At 36.1% G+C, this 13,708-nt stretch overlaps 1 protein-coding gene across 5 annotated transcripts in view; it reads right to left on the reverse strand.

Moving 5' to 3' along the window:
- The window catches only part of IPO11 (importin 11), a 79,884-nt gene that overhangs the window by 46,238 nt on the left and 19,938 nt on the right, over positions 1-13,708 (reverse strand). For all 5 annotated transcript variants that reach the window (XM_039319748.1, XM_039319757.1, XM_039319785.1 and 2 more), the window contains exons 14-19: positions 13,291-13,338; positions 11,803-11,908; positions 9,645-9,771; positions 3,897-3,930; positions 3,728-3,768; positions 2,842-2,958 (exon numbers count right to left, since the gene is read on the reverse strand). In XM_039319748.1, the coding sequence (XP_039175682.1) occupies positions 2,842-2,958; positions 3,728-3,768; positions 3,897-3,930; positions 9,645-9,771; positions 11,803-11,908; positions 13,291-13,338 (473 nt within the window). The remainder of the gene's footprint in view (positions 1-2,841; positions 2,959-3,727; positions 3,769-3,896; positions 3,931-9,644; positions 9,772-11,802; positions 11,909-13,290; positions 13,339-13,708) is intronic.

Here is a 13,708-nt window from a genome sequence, read left to right on the forward strand (position 1 = left end):
TCCAAATCTGTGCCCCAACCACTGGTGCTGAAGAGGATGAAATTGACCGGTTCTATGAAGCCCTACAGCACCTTATAGAATTAACACCCAAAAATGATGTCCTTATCATCATGGGGGATTGGAATGCTAAGGTAGGAAGCCAAAAGATAACCGGAATAACAGGCAAGTTTGGCCTTGGAGTACAAACTGAAGCAGGGCACAGGCTGATAGAATTTTGTCAAGAGAATACGATGGTCATAACAAACACTCTTTTCCAACAACCCAAGAGACGGCTCTACACGTCAACATCACCAGACGGTCAACATAGAAATCAGATTGACTATGTGCTCTGCAGCCAAAGATGGAGAAGCTTTATACAGTCAGTAAAAACAAGACCAGGAGCTGACTGTGGCTCAGATCATGAGCTTCTCGTTGCAAAATTTAGGCTTAAATTAAAAAAAGTAGGGAAAAGCACTAGGCCACTCAGGTATGAACTAAATCATATTCCTAATGAATATACAGTAGAGGTGACAAATAGATTTAAGGAATTAGATCTGATAGACAGAGTGCCTGAAGAACTATGGATGGAAGTTCACAGCATTGTACAAGAGGTAGCAACTAAAACCATCCCAAAGAAAAAGAAATGCAAGAAAGCAAAATGGCTGTCTGAGGAAGCTTTGCAAATAGCTGAGGAAAGAAGGGAAGCGAAAGGCAAAGGAGAAAGAGAAAGATACACCCAATTGAATGCAGAATTCCAGAGAATAGCTAGAAGAGATAAGAATGCCTTCTTAAATGAACAGTGCAAAGAAATAGAAGAAAACAACAGAATAGGGAGGACCAGAGATCTCTTCAAGAAAATTGGAGATATGAAGGGAACGTTTCATGCAAAGATGGACATGATAAAGGACCAAAATGGCAGGGACCTAACAGAGGCAGAAGAGATTAAGAAGAGATGGCAAAACTACACAGAAGAACTATACAAGAATGAGCTTAACATCCTAGATAACCACAATGAGATGGTCACTGACCTCGAACCAGATATCCTAGAATATGAAGTGAAATGGACCTTAGAAAATCTGAGCAACAACAAAGCTAGTGGAGGTGACAGTATTCCAGCTGAGCTATTCAAAATCCTAAAAGACGATGCAGTAAAAGTGCTACACTCAATTTGCCAGCAAATTTGGAAAACTCAACAGTGGCCACAGGATTGGAAAAGTCAGTTTACATTCCAATTCCAAAGAAAGGCAATGCCAAAGAATGTTCAAACTATCGCACCATTGCACTCATTTCACATGCTAGTAAAGTTATGCTTAAAATCCTACAAGCTAGACTCCAGCAGTATGTGGATCGAGAACTACCAGAAGTACAGGCAGGATTTCGAAGAGGCAGAGGAACTAGAGATCAAATTGCCAACATACGCTGGATCATGGAGAAAGCTAGGGAGTTCCAGAAAAACATCTACTTCTGCTTCATTGACTATGCAAAAGCCTTTGACTGTGTGGATCACAACAAATTGTGGCAAGTTCTTAAAGAGATGGGAGTACCAGACCATCTCATTTGTCTCTTGAGAAACCTATATGCGGGTCAAGAAGCAACAGTGAGAACTGGACACGGAACCACTGATTGGTTCAAAATTGGAAAAGGAGTCCGGCAAGGCTGTATACTGTCGCCCTGCCTATTTAACTTATATGCAGAGACATCATGAGAAAGGCAGGGCTAGATGAAACAAAAGTTGGAATTAAGATTGCCGGGAGAAATATCAACAACCTAAGATATGCAGATGATACCACGCTAATGCAGAAAGTGAAGAGGAACTAAAGAGCCTCTTGATGCGGGTGAAGAAGGAGAGTGCAAAGGTTGGCTTGAAACTCAACATTAAGAAAACCAAAATCATGGCATCCGGCCCTCTCAATTCCTGGCAAATAGATGGGGAAGAAATGGAGGTAGTGACAGATTTTATTTTTCTGGGCTCCAAGATCACCTCAGATGGGGACTGCAGCCAAGAAATTAAAAGACGCTTGCTCCTGGGGAGGAAAACTATGGCAAATCTAGACAGCATACTAAAAAGCAGAGACATCACCCTGCCAACAAAAGTGCGTATAGTCCAGGCCATGGTTTTCCCAGTTGCAATGTATGGCTGTGAAAGTTGGACCATAAGAAAGGCTGAGCGCCAAAGAATTGAGGCCTTTGAACTATGGTGCTGGAGAAGACTCCTGCGAGTCCCTTGGACTGCAAGGCGTTCAAACCGGTCAGTCCTAGAAGAGATCAACCCCGACTGCTCTTTAGAAGGCCAGATCCTGAAGTTGAAACTCAAATACTTTGGCCACCTAATGAGAAGGAAGGACTCACTGGAGAAGGGCCTAATGCTGGGAAAGATTGAGGGCAATAGAAGAAGGGGACGACAGAGAATGAGATGGCTGGATGGAGTCACTGAAGCAGTAGGTGTGAACTTAAATGGACTCCAGAAGATGGTAGAGGACAGGAAGACCTGGAGGAACATTGTCCATGGGGTCGCGATGGGTCAGACACGACTTCGCAATTAACAACAACAACAATACTTTTTTGCTATACTATTTTCTCATTCAATAACTTTTTGTGAAATGGGCAGTCATATAAACTTGATAAATAAATAAATAGCTTGATATAACATCTTTTGTTTAGTTATTTAGGAAAGAGAACAGAAGTCATAATTATGAAAAAGCTCTAACAGTTACAGAACTTTAATGGCTGGAGAATGCTTTTTTATTTAAAAAATTCAACAAATTAAAATAATATGTAGTTTAACATGTTCAAGGAAATGTACTCCAATTTCTTTTTTAAAGTTTTATATGAATTTAACAGTGAGATAAAAATGAAATTTACCTGCATATTGACTCTTTCAATTACACAGGAGAGAACATGGAGGACATGCATCTTTGTATCACATTCTCTAACTTCTTGAAGAAGTTTAAAGAGCAATGTAAACATAGATTCCAAGTACTATAAGAAAAAAAAAGTTGGGTGTTAATAAAGAATTGTTTTGGTTACTGATCCAAAATATTTAATAAGAGTAAATTTTACATCTGAAATATCTGGTCTATCTTTGCCTCGAATCCATTCTGATAAATCTTATTAAGCATTAGGATTCATTCAGTCCCTTCCTATTTCCAAATGAGTTTTTCTCCTTTTCTTTTTTATTCTCTATCCCTCATGCATTTTCTATGAATCTTATTTCCTCATACTCAGTTTTAAGATACCTGAAATGATAACAGCTCATTAAATATACTATATCTTATCAGAAATAACAAGTTAACTAAAAATATGTTTCTTCTATGAATCAGCAAGATAGAAAGTCTAAAAAACATAAAGTTAAGGACAACAAAGGGACTTTTAAATATTCCAAATAACAATTTTGCTAAGATTTCATCATAATTACATAGTGATAATGAATTAATGCAGTTTGCTGCAAGTTAATCTGCAATTTGTTGCAGAATAAGAGCACGCTTTAGAGAATAATTGGATTGTTCACTGAACAATCTCGAAGAGAATTATCATAAATAAATAGCTTGTGAAATGTTAAATACTAAATTTTAACTCATTTTTTTATAAAGCACTCTTTACATTTTAACTATGCCATAAGGAAGGATTGTTTTCCAAATTACATTTTTTTCTTTGCTTTTCATTTATACACATTACATAATACTACATCAACTTTTATAATTAAAATACCCCCACCTTTCAACTGAAACGTTACATATAAAATACTTACTGGTAAGAACTGATCAGTCCTAAATTCAAAATCATCCACTGGTAAAATTGAGTTAAGAAAAACCAAACCCTGTATTTTATGATTTAAAACAAAACCCAAACCCAAAACCCAATCCAATCATTTTCAGCATTCTATTATATCATAATGATTTACCAAAGGAAAAGGATATCAAGTTTCAATGTTGTTGCTGTCTCAATACGGACCTGAGTGAAAATAATTGAATCAGAACATGTGTTGCCCTGAGTGTTTATAAAATAATTTTAAAATAAAACATTTATATTCCAATTCTTCTACTTAAGTTGATGCTAAACAGCAGATTATAAATACAAATCATTTATTTATAGTCCCAGGCCAATAATACACAAATATAAATTTTAAAATGCAGAAAAACCAAACATGAAACATTTAAAAATGAGAAGAAGTATCAAGGAATTTTTGAAAGCTATAGCTATTCCTAGAAACTTGCCAACCTTTATATACCGGGTACCCAAGATGGGTCTTACAGAAGCAAGACTGTAGTTTCTTGATCATAGAGGAATTAATATTTCTGACATTTGGGATTATGAATGCCAGGTGAAATGGATGGTACAATGGGAAGCCTTAACAATACATAGTTAACTGACAATCTCTATAACTGATCAGACTTACACATTTGCCTATAACTTCCATAAAAGGTACTGTGCCAATTCAAGACAGCATTTCCTGTATGAAATATACAGAATCTTATAAAGATATATAGGAATCATTCATGGAATATGCAGCTATGTCATAAGTGGGATGATTTTGGTATTCTCACTTTGAGGTTCTAAATCCCAAATCTTTTTTGTAAGTTTTATTAAGACTGTAACCAGGCCAAGTGATATTTCCACAAGGTGAATCAGAGAGGGACAGGAAATATGACTTTAAGAAATTTAGACTGAAGACCTTCTAAAGCAGGTTATAAACAGAGTTGTGTACTATATAACATGAAGGGCAGAACATTTGCTTTGTACAATTTTATTGCTGCACGCATTCTAGAGAAAACTAGAACTTTAGTTGTTGAGTAATTGAGGGAACTTAGGGAGAATTTCCCTAGAACAGGGCAATAAAAAAAGAAGGGCCTTCTCCATGGTAGCTCCCTCCCTGTGGAACATCATCTGTTTCAAAAGACCCCAAAGATATGATTTTGCTAGCAGGCCTGGGGACCCCAGGGCAATACAGGACCCATCAAGAGGTTATCATTGGGGGGGGGGGGATTGGTTTTGTTATTTGGGTTTTTTTCCCCTCTAAGCCACTTGGAGTTACGGTGGGTTGGGTAACCACTTAAATTTTCTTAATAAATGAAGTAAAATAACAAAATAAAAAATTGAAAGTAACCTGGAATAGTTGGCACGATTTTGCTATCACCTTTCTTGTGTATGGGGAAAGTGACAGAATTAAGCCACTCTTTTAGGAATGACAAAGTCTTATTAATCATATAATATTTAAGTCTGGCAATAAAGATTTATTTTCAATAATTCTGACAAAATCATCTTTACCTGAGGTTTTGCCACTTTTCAAATGAGAAATTTATTTTTTGACTTCTGATTCTGAAAGTAGGGACCAAGCAGGGTAAGGATCAAAATCATCATACAAAAGAGCACTGAATACACTGTCAAATTATCTCATCCAGAACTCTAAAGCAATTAAATCATTGGGACAGGAACTAAATTTATCTGAAGAGCAAGAAGCTGTTTGTCAAAACAGATGATCATTCTTATTTGTTATTGCTTGTCAGAATCTTAAGCCTATTTCACTAATAAGTAGTTCTGCTTTTTCTCCCTTGGTAGATTATTATATTCCCTTTTTTTAGTAAATAGAAAATTTCACAAGAGAGAGATTCATTATAAAAAATGATTGATTTAAATATCTAATGATTACTTTCAAAATTGTATCTTTAAAAAATCTACAGAACAGTTTTCATTAAATATTTTATAAAAAAAGTAAAAGTCTTTGAAAAATTCCTCATAAGCTAATATATTTTTCATACTTGCAATGATCTGAAATGATACAATATAAATTAATAAAGTTCAAATTTGAGAATAACTTTTGAGGTTGAAGACAACAGGTTAAGTGTGTACAAACTTTATTTTCTTTCTTTGTTATTGACAATATTCTCACTGAGAATATAGAAAAAAAATAATATTCTGCAAGGAGTCTGAACTAGAAACTACTATATGGAATATTGGTTTGCTGCACACTGACATGCCTGACATTATGTCTTATCTTTTTTATTAAAAATATTAGCTTTCTGCAAGGTTTTTCTTCCTGCTACCTGAATTCTCTGCCAGTCAGAATTATGAATGAATCTGAATTATACTTCATTTAACTTCTCAACAAAGAGGGAAAAAATTACGTAAAGGTAGGATGCCCACACACAAATCCTATTGAATATTGAATAGATAAATCAATAACTACAGTCTAAAAATGATGGCTAACTAGTGCAAATACATCTTCAGACTTTCTCTGCGATAGATACACCAAACCATTACCCACAGCAATTTTTATGGATCAAAGACTTCCTTGGTATCGTACAAAGCACACACACCTTTGGGACTTACAAAGTTGACCTCCCTTAAGGTTTTTTGTGATAGGTTTTCTGTATTTTGCAGCATATACATACTAAAGTTTTTGACAATCAAAGCGGAATGTAGTTAACATGAGATGTACTCAGAGCAAAGAAGCTGCATTTTAATTTAGGTAAGAGAGAGGCACTCCAAGAAAGAGAACCAGATAAACTTGACAAAAGCTTACAAATGAGTTACAACTGTTATAATTAAGAGTACTTTGCATGAAATCCTAATTAAAACTGGGGAAAGAGATTTTGCTTTGTCAATGACATTCTGTTTAAACTACCATAATATGGAATAGTTAGAACCACCTTAAAGATTATTAAAAACAGAAGAAAACAACAACAACCAGATGTCTATATATAATGGAACCAGAAGACAGAGTATTTGATTTTAATAGCTTAGCAGTTGCTGTTGTTGTTAATGCAGGCAATACTTTCTAGCGACCACAATTAGTACTGGCACATTGGCTGTTAAGTGGAGTATTCACTAAATGAAATCAAAGCTGTACTTATATCTTACTACACCTTTGCTTTGCTTTTCAGATTTGCAAAAGTCATATATATGAGGATTGGTTGCAAAGTTACTTTTTTATCACAGTTGCAACTTAGAACACTTATTAAATGAAGTAGTCATTAAATGAAGACTATATATACAGTCATGTGAAAAATTAGTATCTATCAATGTTTTATCTTTATTAAAACAGTATATGAAGATAAAGGTGATATACAGATATCTATCCCCCTAACACAATACCAAAACTAGACAACTGGATCAAGAGAACTGTCGGTGACTCACTTAGAAAGGCCAAACTACCAAAGAGAAACAGTGGCGGATAAGGAGCAGTGGATCCATCCTCCCACATTTCTACAGACCCCCCAAATGCCTGAGATACCTCTCTGTCAAATCATATCATTATCAAGGACCCTTACCTATAACTTCGCAAAAGAATTAACAAAAAAGCTTGGCACTTCACAAGATGAAGCAAATACTCCATCAACTCTTCAATATAGGGTCTTCAAACAATCAGAGACCTGACTACAAAGGACAAAATCATAGTCTCATTTGATGTCATAGCTGTGTTCACAACCATAGATCAAGGAATCTATGATCACATTGTTCCTTTCAGGATTATGGATTTCATAAACTTCTGTCTAACCAAATGCTTCCATTTTGATAGACAAACTTACCAACAAATTAAAGGCACACCTATGGGATCACCACTTTCAGGACCTATAGTGGAGGTTGTTATGCAATGTCTAGAAGACATAACACTTCCACAAATACAACTCAAGAGAGATATGCAGACGACACCTTCACCATAATAAACAAGGACCAATTAGAGAAAAACGCACAGAACCATCAACAAAATTTTCAAAGGAATCCAGAAAAGAAGAAAACAACTCATTACTTATCCTGGACATCCTGATAAGAGACCACAATGGCAAACTAAAAATATAAGTATATAGGAAATTCACCAACATCTATCAAGTGTTCTAATACCAAAGCAGCAACTAACCTCCAACAAGGGGAGCTGCATAAGAACTTTATTAGCCATCAATAGACTCATAGACATAAACAATATCTATATACTATGCAAAAAAGATAACCAATAAGACCAAAAGGGAACAAAAAGATCAAGGCACCTCCCCACCAGCATCAGCATCCAGATGAGCACTGATTTAACTCCAAGACTAACATCAGACAAACAATGAAGTAAACAATACCCTAATCAAGAAACTGCATAACAACTTAACAGTAAATAGCCCAACCAAAGAACTTCTAAGACCACCCTCACCAACACTGACAGGAAAGCCAATAGAATATAAACTGAGAGCAAACTCCGTTCTTTCCTAGCACTGATGATGTTACCTAGTTTGTGTAATGAAACGTCTGCAAGAAAACAACTAAGCTCAGAGAACAAGAATGTCTCAGATATCTTTGGCATTTGATCAATTGCTTAATGACCATTTGAAATTATGACGGGTCCAGAACAGGGGCTTTATAATCTGTAAAGCACATCTGTTGTGCCACTTTCCCCTGATCATGTGACTTCATTTCTGGTTCTTGGCAACCAGGTTGCCTTTATGATTGGTTGCAGTGTTTCATGATCATATGACTGTGATTTTGACTTTTTTACCAGATTGTGGCACTTTTTGCCAGTTTGCAGAAAAATATTCCCATTTGGAAGAATGGGTTTGCATTTAAGACTGTGAGTTTCTTAATGATTGTGACTCTCTTAATGACTGCCACAAAAAATGTAACATTGGGTCCAGTCATGTGAATGCCTTGATTTATGACCGTAAAGATTTATGGCCTGAAATCCAGTCCCAATTGCAGCTGAAAGTCAAGGGCTATCTGTAACTGAACAACTACTAAGAAAAGGCTATGAGAAACTGATTTTGAAATATTTTTAATTAAACAGATATGCTATTTCCTTCTGTGGAAAAAATAAGTATACCATCAGTTTGATAAAATTCTGGGGGTTTTAGAGACCTCTTTCAGCATCTTGTGTCCTACTCTGAAGCTGAACTTGTTGGGACAGCCTAGCCATGCTAGTTGACAGTTGTTTGAAATTCTTTTCACTTGTAGACTATCTTTTAAGACTGATGTCCAGTTGTTTGGCAATTTTTAAAAATCCCTTTCCAGACTCTATAACAGGCATGTCAAACTTGCGACATCACTTTTTCTCCATTGCCGGCAATAGGGTGGGCGCGGTTTTGGGATGACACGTCCGGCCTGCGGGTTGGCAGTTTGACACCCCTGCTCTATAACCATCGTTCTGAATACCTCAGAAAGCTCTTTCAATCTAGGCATCATGATACACACAGTTCAAAAACCAAGAGCAAATCAAACTAAAATCTGAGGTTTAAATAAGACAGGTGCCTTCCAGATACTCCTTAATGATGTTCTAATCATTTGAACCTGATTTGGTGCACCTGATTCTAATTTTAGGTATATCTAGAGAGTGGCAAATGACAGGTATACTTACTTTTTCAACATGTAAAATTTACATTTATGTTTATTTAAATTACACAATGGACAACAAAATGAGATCAAACCACCCATCTGGCTTGGAACTAAAATAGATTATTTTAATTGGCTTAGCATAGATATGTTGTTCTGAACACTAAATACATCTTCACTTAGATCTGATCCTGGAGGAAAAAACTTTTTCAGATTTTCTGAGTTATATAAAGAACATTTCAAAATCCATGGAGACATCTCTAACAAAAGAATGTGACAAGAAGCAAATATCAGTAAACTGAACATGAAAGGCTAGGAATATGACAAAGAAAAACTACTTGTTAAAAAAAATCTAGACATACCACTAAATCTTCATCTTGAAGCAAATTACAGATTGCTTCATACAATATAGGTCTCAAATCAGACTTGAATTTCACAGAAATCCATTGTCCAATTAGCCAGATCACTCGCCGCCGTATTGGTTTATACCTATAAACACAAAAATTATTTTTTGAAGTCATGATTACTAAAATTGGTTACTAAAAGGCTCAATATCAAAATATTCTCAGTAATTTTATTCTGCTACAATGTCTGAATATTTGCAGGGTTTTTTTAACAATATTTGAATCTGGGGTTAGTTGATTGTAATTACTGTGTTTCCCCTAAAATAAAACCTGGTCTTATAATTTTTTTGCCTCCAAAAGAGGCATCAGTGTTATTTTCAGGGGATGTCTTTTGCACTGTCTTGCCTTGTGGCAGTGGCACCAACAGCCCCATCCAGAAGGAGCTCGCATTGCCACCAGCCCACTTCTTCTGCAACCGCTCACCACTGCTTGCGTGCGTTACGCCCCCAGCCTCCATTTTGCCAGCAGAGGCCTTCAGGAAAGGCCTCTGTAGCTGAGAATGGAACCCTGGGATGATGTCAACCCCCTGTTCTAACTTGATTTTTATGCGTACGCCTCGCCCTACCTCATACAACCAGATGGTGGGACTGAGTGAGTGGGATCTTAACTAGGACTTATTTTGGGGGTAAAGCTTATTTTAGGCGCAAACATAAAAATCAAGCTAGGGCTTATTTTCAAGATAGATCTTATTTTCAGGGAAACACGACATTTAATTTTCTATAAAAATAAATAAAAATGAGTTGACAGTAATTTCAAAGAAAAAGGATTACAATAAAATATTTAATATTGAATACAGACATCCAAGGAGTAAAGTCAATTGACTTTTTTTTTCTTTTTACAACCCTGTAATCCCTTTTATCAGGGTGGAGTCAGAGCAATTGAATGGAGCTGAGCGTTTACTGGCCGGGTGCCCCTCCTGATACCTACACATAGTTCACTACAAGATATTTTCTCTTTGTGCTCTGATAGAGAAATATCTGTCGCTGCCTAGGGTTAAACTTTCAACTTTCCTAGTGGGAGGCTTCTAGGCCACTGCACTGCTCAGTAAAGTTAACTGACTATTTTAGGGATATATCTTTTGTAATCTCTGTATCTCCAGTGCATTTGGAATCTACAAGAACCACAATTCATAATTTTCATTATTTCCAATGATTACCATTCTGACTGGGAACAGACAAATTTTTCCAGATATTGATAAATTATAATTCTCAGTAGGAAAACTATAGGTTTCATGAAAATGTCATTGCTTTTTTGACAGTCCTTTTAAATTCAAAACATATCTATGATATGACTGGCTCCAATAATGCTTCAAGAATTATATTAAAGAAAAATGAAGTCTTCCTTGAGTTCAGTTCAAATTCTAGTAAAAATACTGAAGTGATTTGCTATCGTTTTTTTCTGGGTTCTGCCTAGGTTGTACCCTGGGATTTCCCACTAATCACCTATCATTTGCTTTTTTTTTTCCCAAGATCAACTATGGTTGCTAAGTGTTAAGGCAATCTACATTATAATGCAAAATACAAACTATACAAAATATGTATCGTATATGCCGGCGTATTAGGCGACCCGGCGTATAAGACGACCCCTGTCTTTATAGCCGGGCCGCATCCCTAGAACGTCGTCTTATACGCCGGAAACTACCAGTATTTCCGGCATATAAGACGACTCGGCGTATAAGACGACCCCCATCTTTGGTGCCGATTTCAGCACTCGCGGAAGTCATCTTATACGCCGGCATTTACGGTAGTGTCTTGTATTACTATAATCAAAAGAGTGTTAAGATCCAAAGTGCAGCCTATGTATGTAGTTGCCACTGTAGCAATTCTTTATTTTCTAATGTTATCAAAACTTTATGTGGCTATTGTGGAAGGAGTATGGAAAAAGTAACAGTGGCTTGACCAGTGCAATGCCAGCAATTGTGTCAGATTCCAAGTTTAGTACAAGGGAAGAAAGCAACAGAGATTGAAAAAAATCAACATTTGCATAATCTTATATTTGCCAATCATTTATAGTATATACAATATTTTAATTGATTGAATGCATAGAAAACAACTTTGCAAAAACTGCATTATTTATACTGAATTTGCATGAACAGCTACCTAAAAAAAGTACATACCTGTTATGAGTGACTTGCAATTCAGCTAATAACTGGGTTTTAAACCACTGATCAAAATCCACACTATCAAAGAGTTCATATGCCGCTAGTCCAACTGCATTGTACACTGAACAAAGAAAAATTAAATGTGGGCAATGTACTGTACTATAAAATGTACTGAGTCATGAGGAATAGAATTTACCAAACATATTAACTTATGTAAGATTATTAAAATGGTTATTTTGGGCTGTAACATAAAAGGGACACTGCTGGGTCACATCAAAGATTTACCTAATCTATTATTTTGCACACAAAGTAAGAGATTATGGGATGCCTTTGGGATCCCCAAACAATGATACAAGCAATCTTCTAAAGTTTCAATTAAGCAAGTTAACAACTAATTGCTTACTATAAACCAGTGATGGCGAACCTTTTAGACACCGAGTGCTCAAAACTTGTCCTGCCCTCCTCCCTGCCTGCCCGCAGGGCCATCTATCGCCTCCACAGCCCACTGAAGCAAATTGCCATGGTGGCCCTACAGTGCCATGATGGCCACGCCCTCCGCCCATGCCCCGCAGCATCAACTGTGCGCATCTTGTCTCTGCTGCCCAGCTGCCATGTCCTTGGCTGCACTAGTCCGCATGGACCACACCTGGAGGCAACTCTCCTCCAGGGGGACTGCTAGTGAGGAGGGGGCCATAGGGGGAGGTGGGGCTGGGGCGACGGCACACATTCCCAAAGATAGGGCTCTGTATGCCACCTCTGGCACACATGTTATAGGTTCACCACCACTGCTATAAACTGTTGGATTTATATATAATCTAAGTAGATCTATCATTATCTTTCATGGATGTCTAAAGATAAAAAGATAATCTAGCTCTTTATAGGAAACTTAAAATTTCTTGCTTTACATATATATCTACATCTGTCTATCAATCTAATACATGCCTAATTATAATTCTTCTGAATTCAATGTAAACTCATTTGTCCTTTATGGTCTGTGTAAATACAGCATTTATTAGAGAAGTCATTTAAATGCAAAACTGTGCATGTCAATGTCAAACATACAGCTATGCTACAGAGATTTCCATTTAACTTTTACTTTTGTCTGATATGGATATTTCTTAAAAAATATCCTCCTGTCCATTTTTTTTTTTTTTTTGTATGTTGTATGGTAGTCTGGCTTTGGCATCAAATAATCTTTTTTCTCTGACCCTAGGACTTAAATGAATGGATTTTGTTTCCCATGACAAAAGATTCCAAAATTTCAAAAATGTTCAGCTGGAAATATCTAAAGAACATGTTCTATATCAAGAAAAATTAGAAATGTTCTGTATCAAGTTCAGAATACATTTTTAATTCATTCCTGTGCAGAACCTACATTTTTTAAACTCCACATTAATTACCCGCATTGTTTATTCTGATAATTGTTTTCAAAACTTCTGACAATGTTATACTGTCATTTATTAAAAGACATTAGAAAACAAGCAACATCCCACATGAATTTACCAGCATCTTTAATCAGAAGAGCATGAGTATCATCCATGTTGATGGGCCCTAAAGTAATATATGTAACAGAAAAACAAGAGTTAGAAATTCTTCTTATTCGTTGACATATGAAGAAATAAATTGTTTTCATGTGAAAATAGAGAAATATTGAGTTATTTATAAAAAAATAATAAAGGCAGGATAGAAATAAATATGCATTTGTTTAACAGTTATAATCCTATCTAAACTGAAAGAAGCCATAATGAGAGGAAAGCATTTACTTAAAAAGGGGAAAGTAGGTATTTATGCATGGTAACCGCTTATCAGCATTATAATGCAATTGTCTTATATGAAGGCAATTCATATAAGGCAATTGCAGAATATCCTAGAACTTAGGAAGACATTGTGGTTCTCATCATTTTCTTCAACCACTTATAAA

Source organism: Crotalus tigris, unplaced genomic scaffold (genome assembly GCF_016545835.1).
Source record: "Crotalus tigris isolate CLP2741 ecotype Arizona unplaced genomic scaffold, ASM1654583v1 scf7180000017604.1628558, whole genome shotgun sequence".
Lineage (NCBI taxonomy): Eukaryota > Metazoa > Chordata > Lepidosauria > Squamata > Viperidae > Crotalus > Crotalus tigris.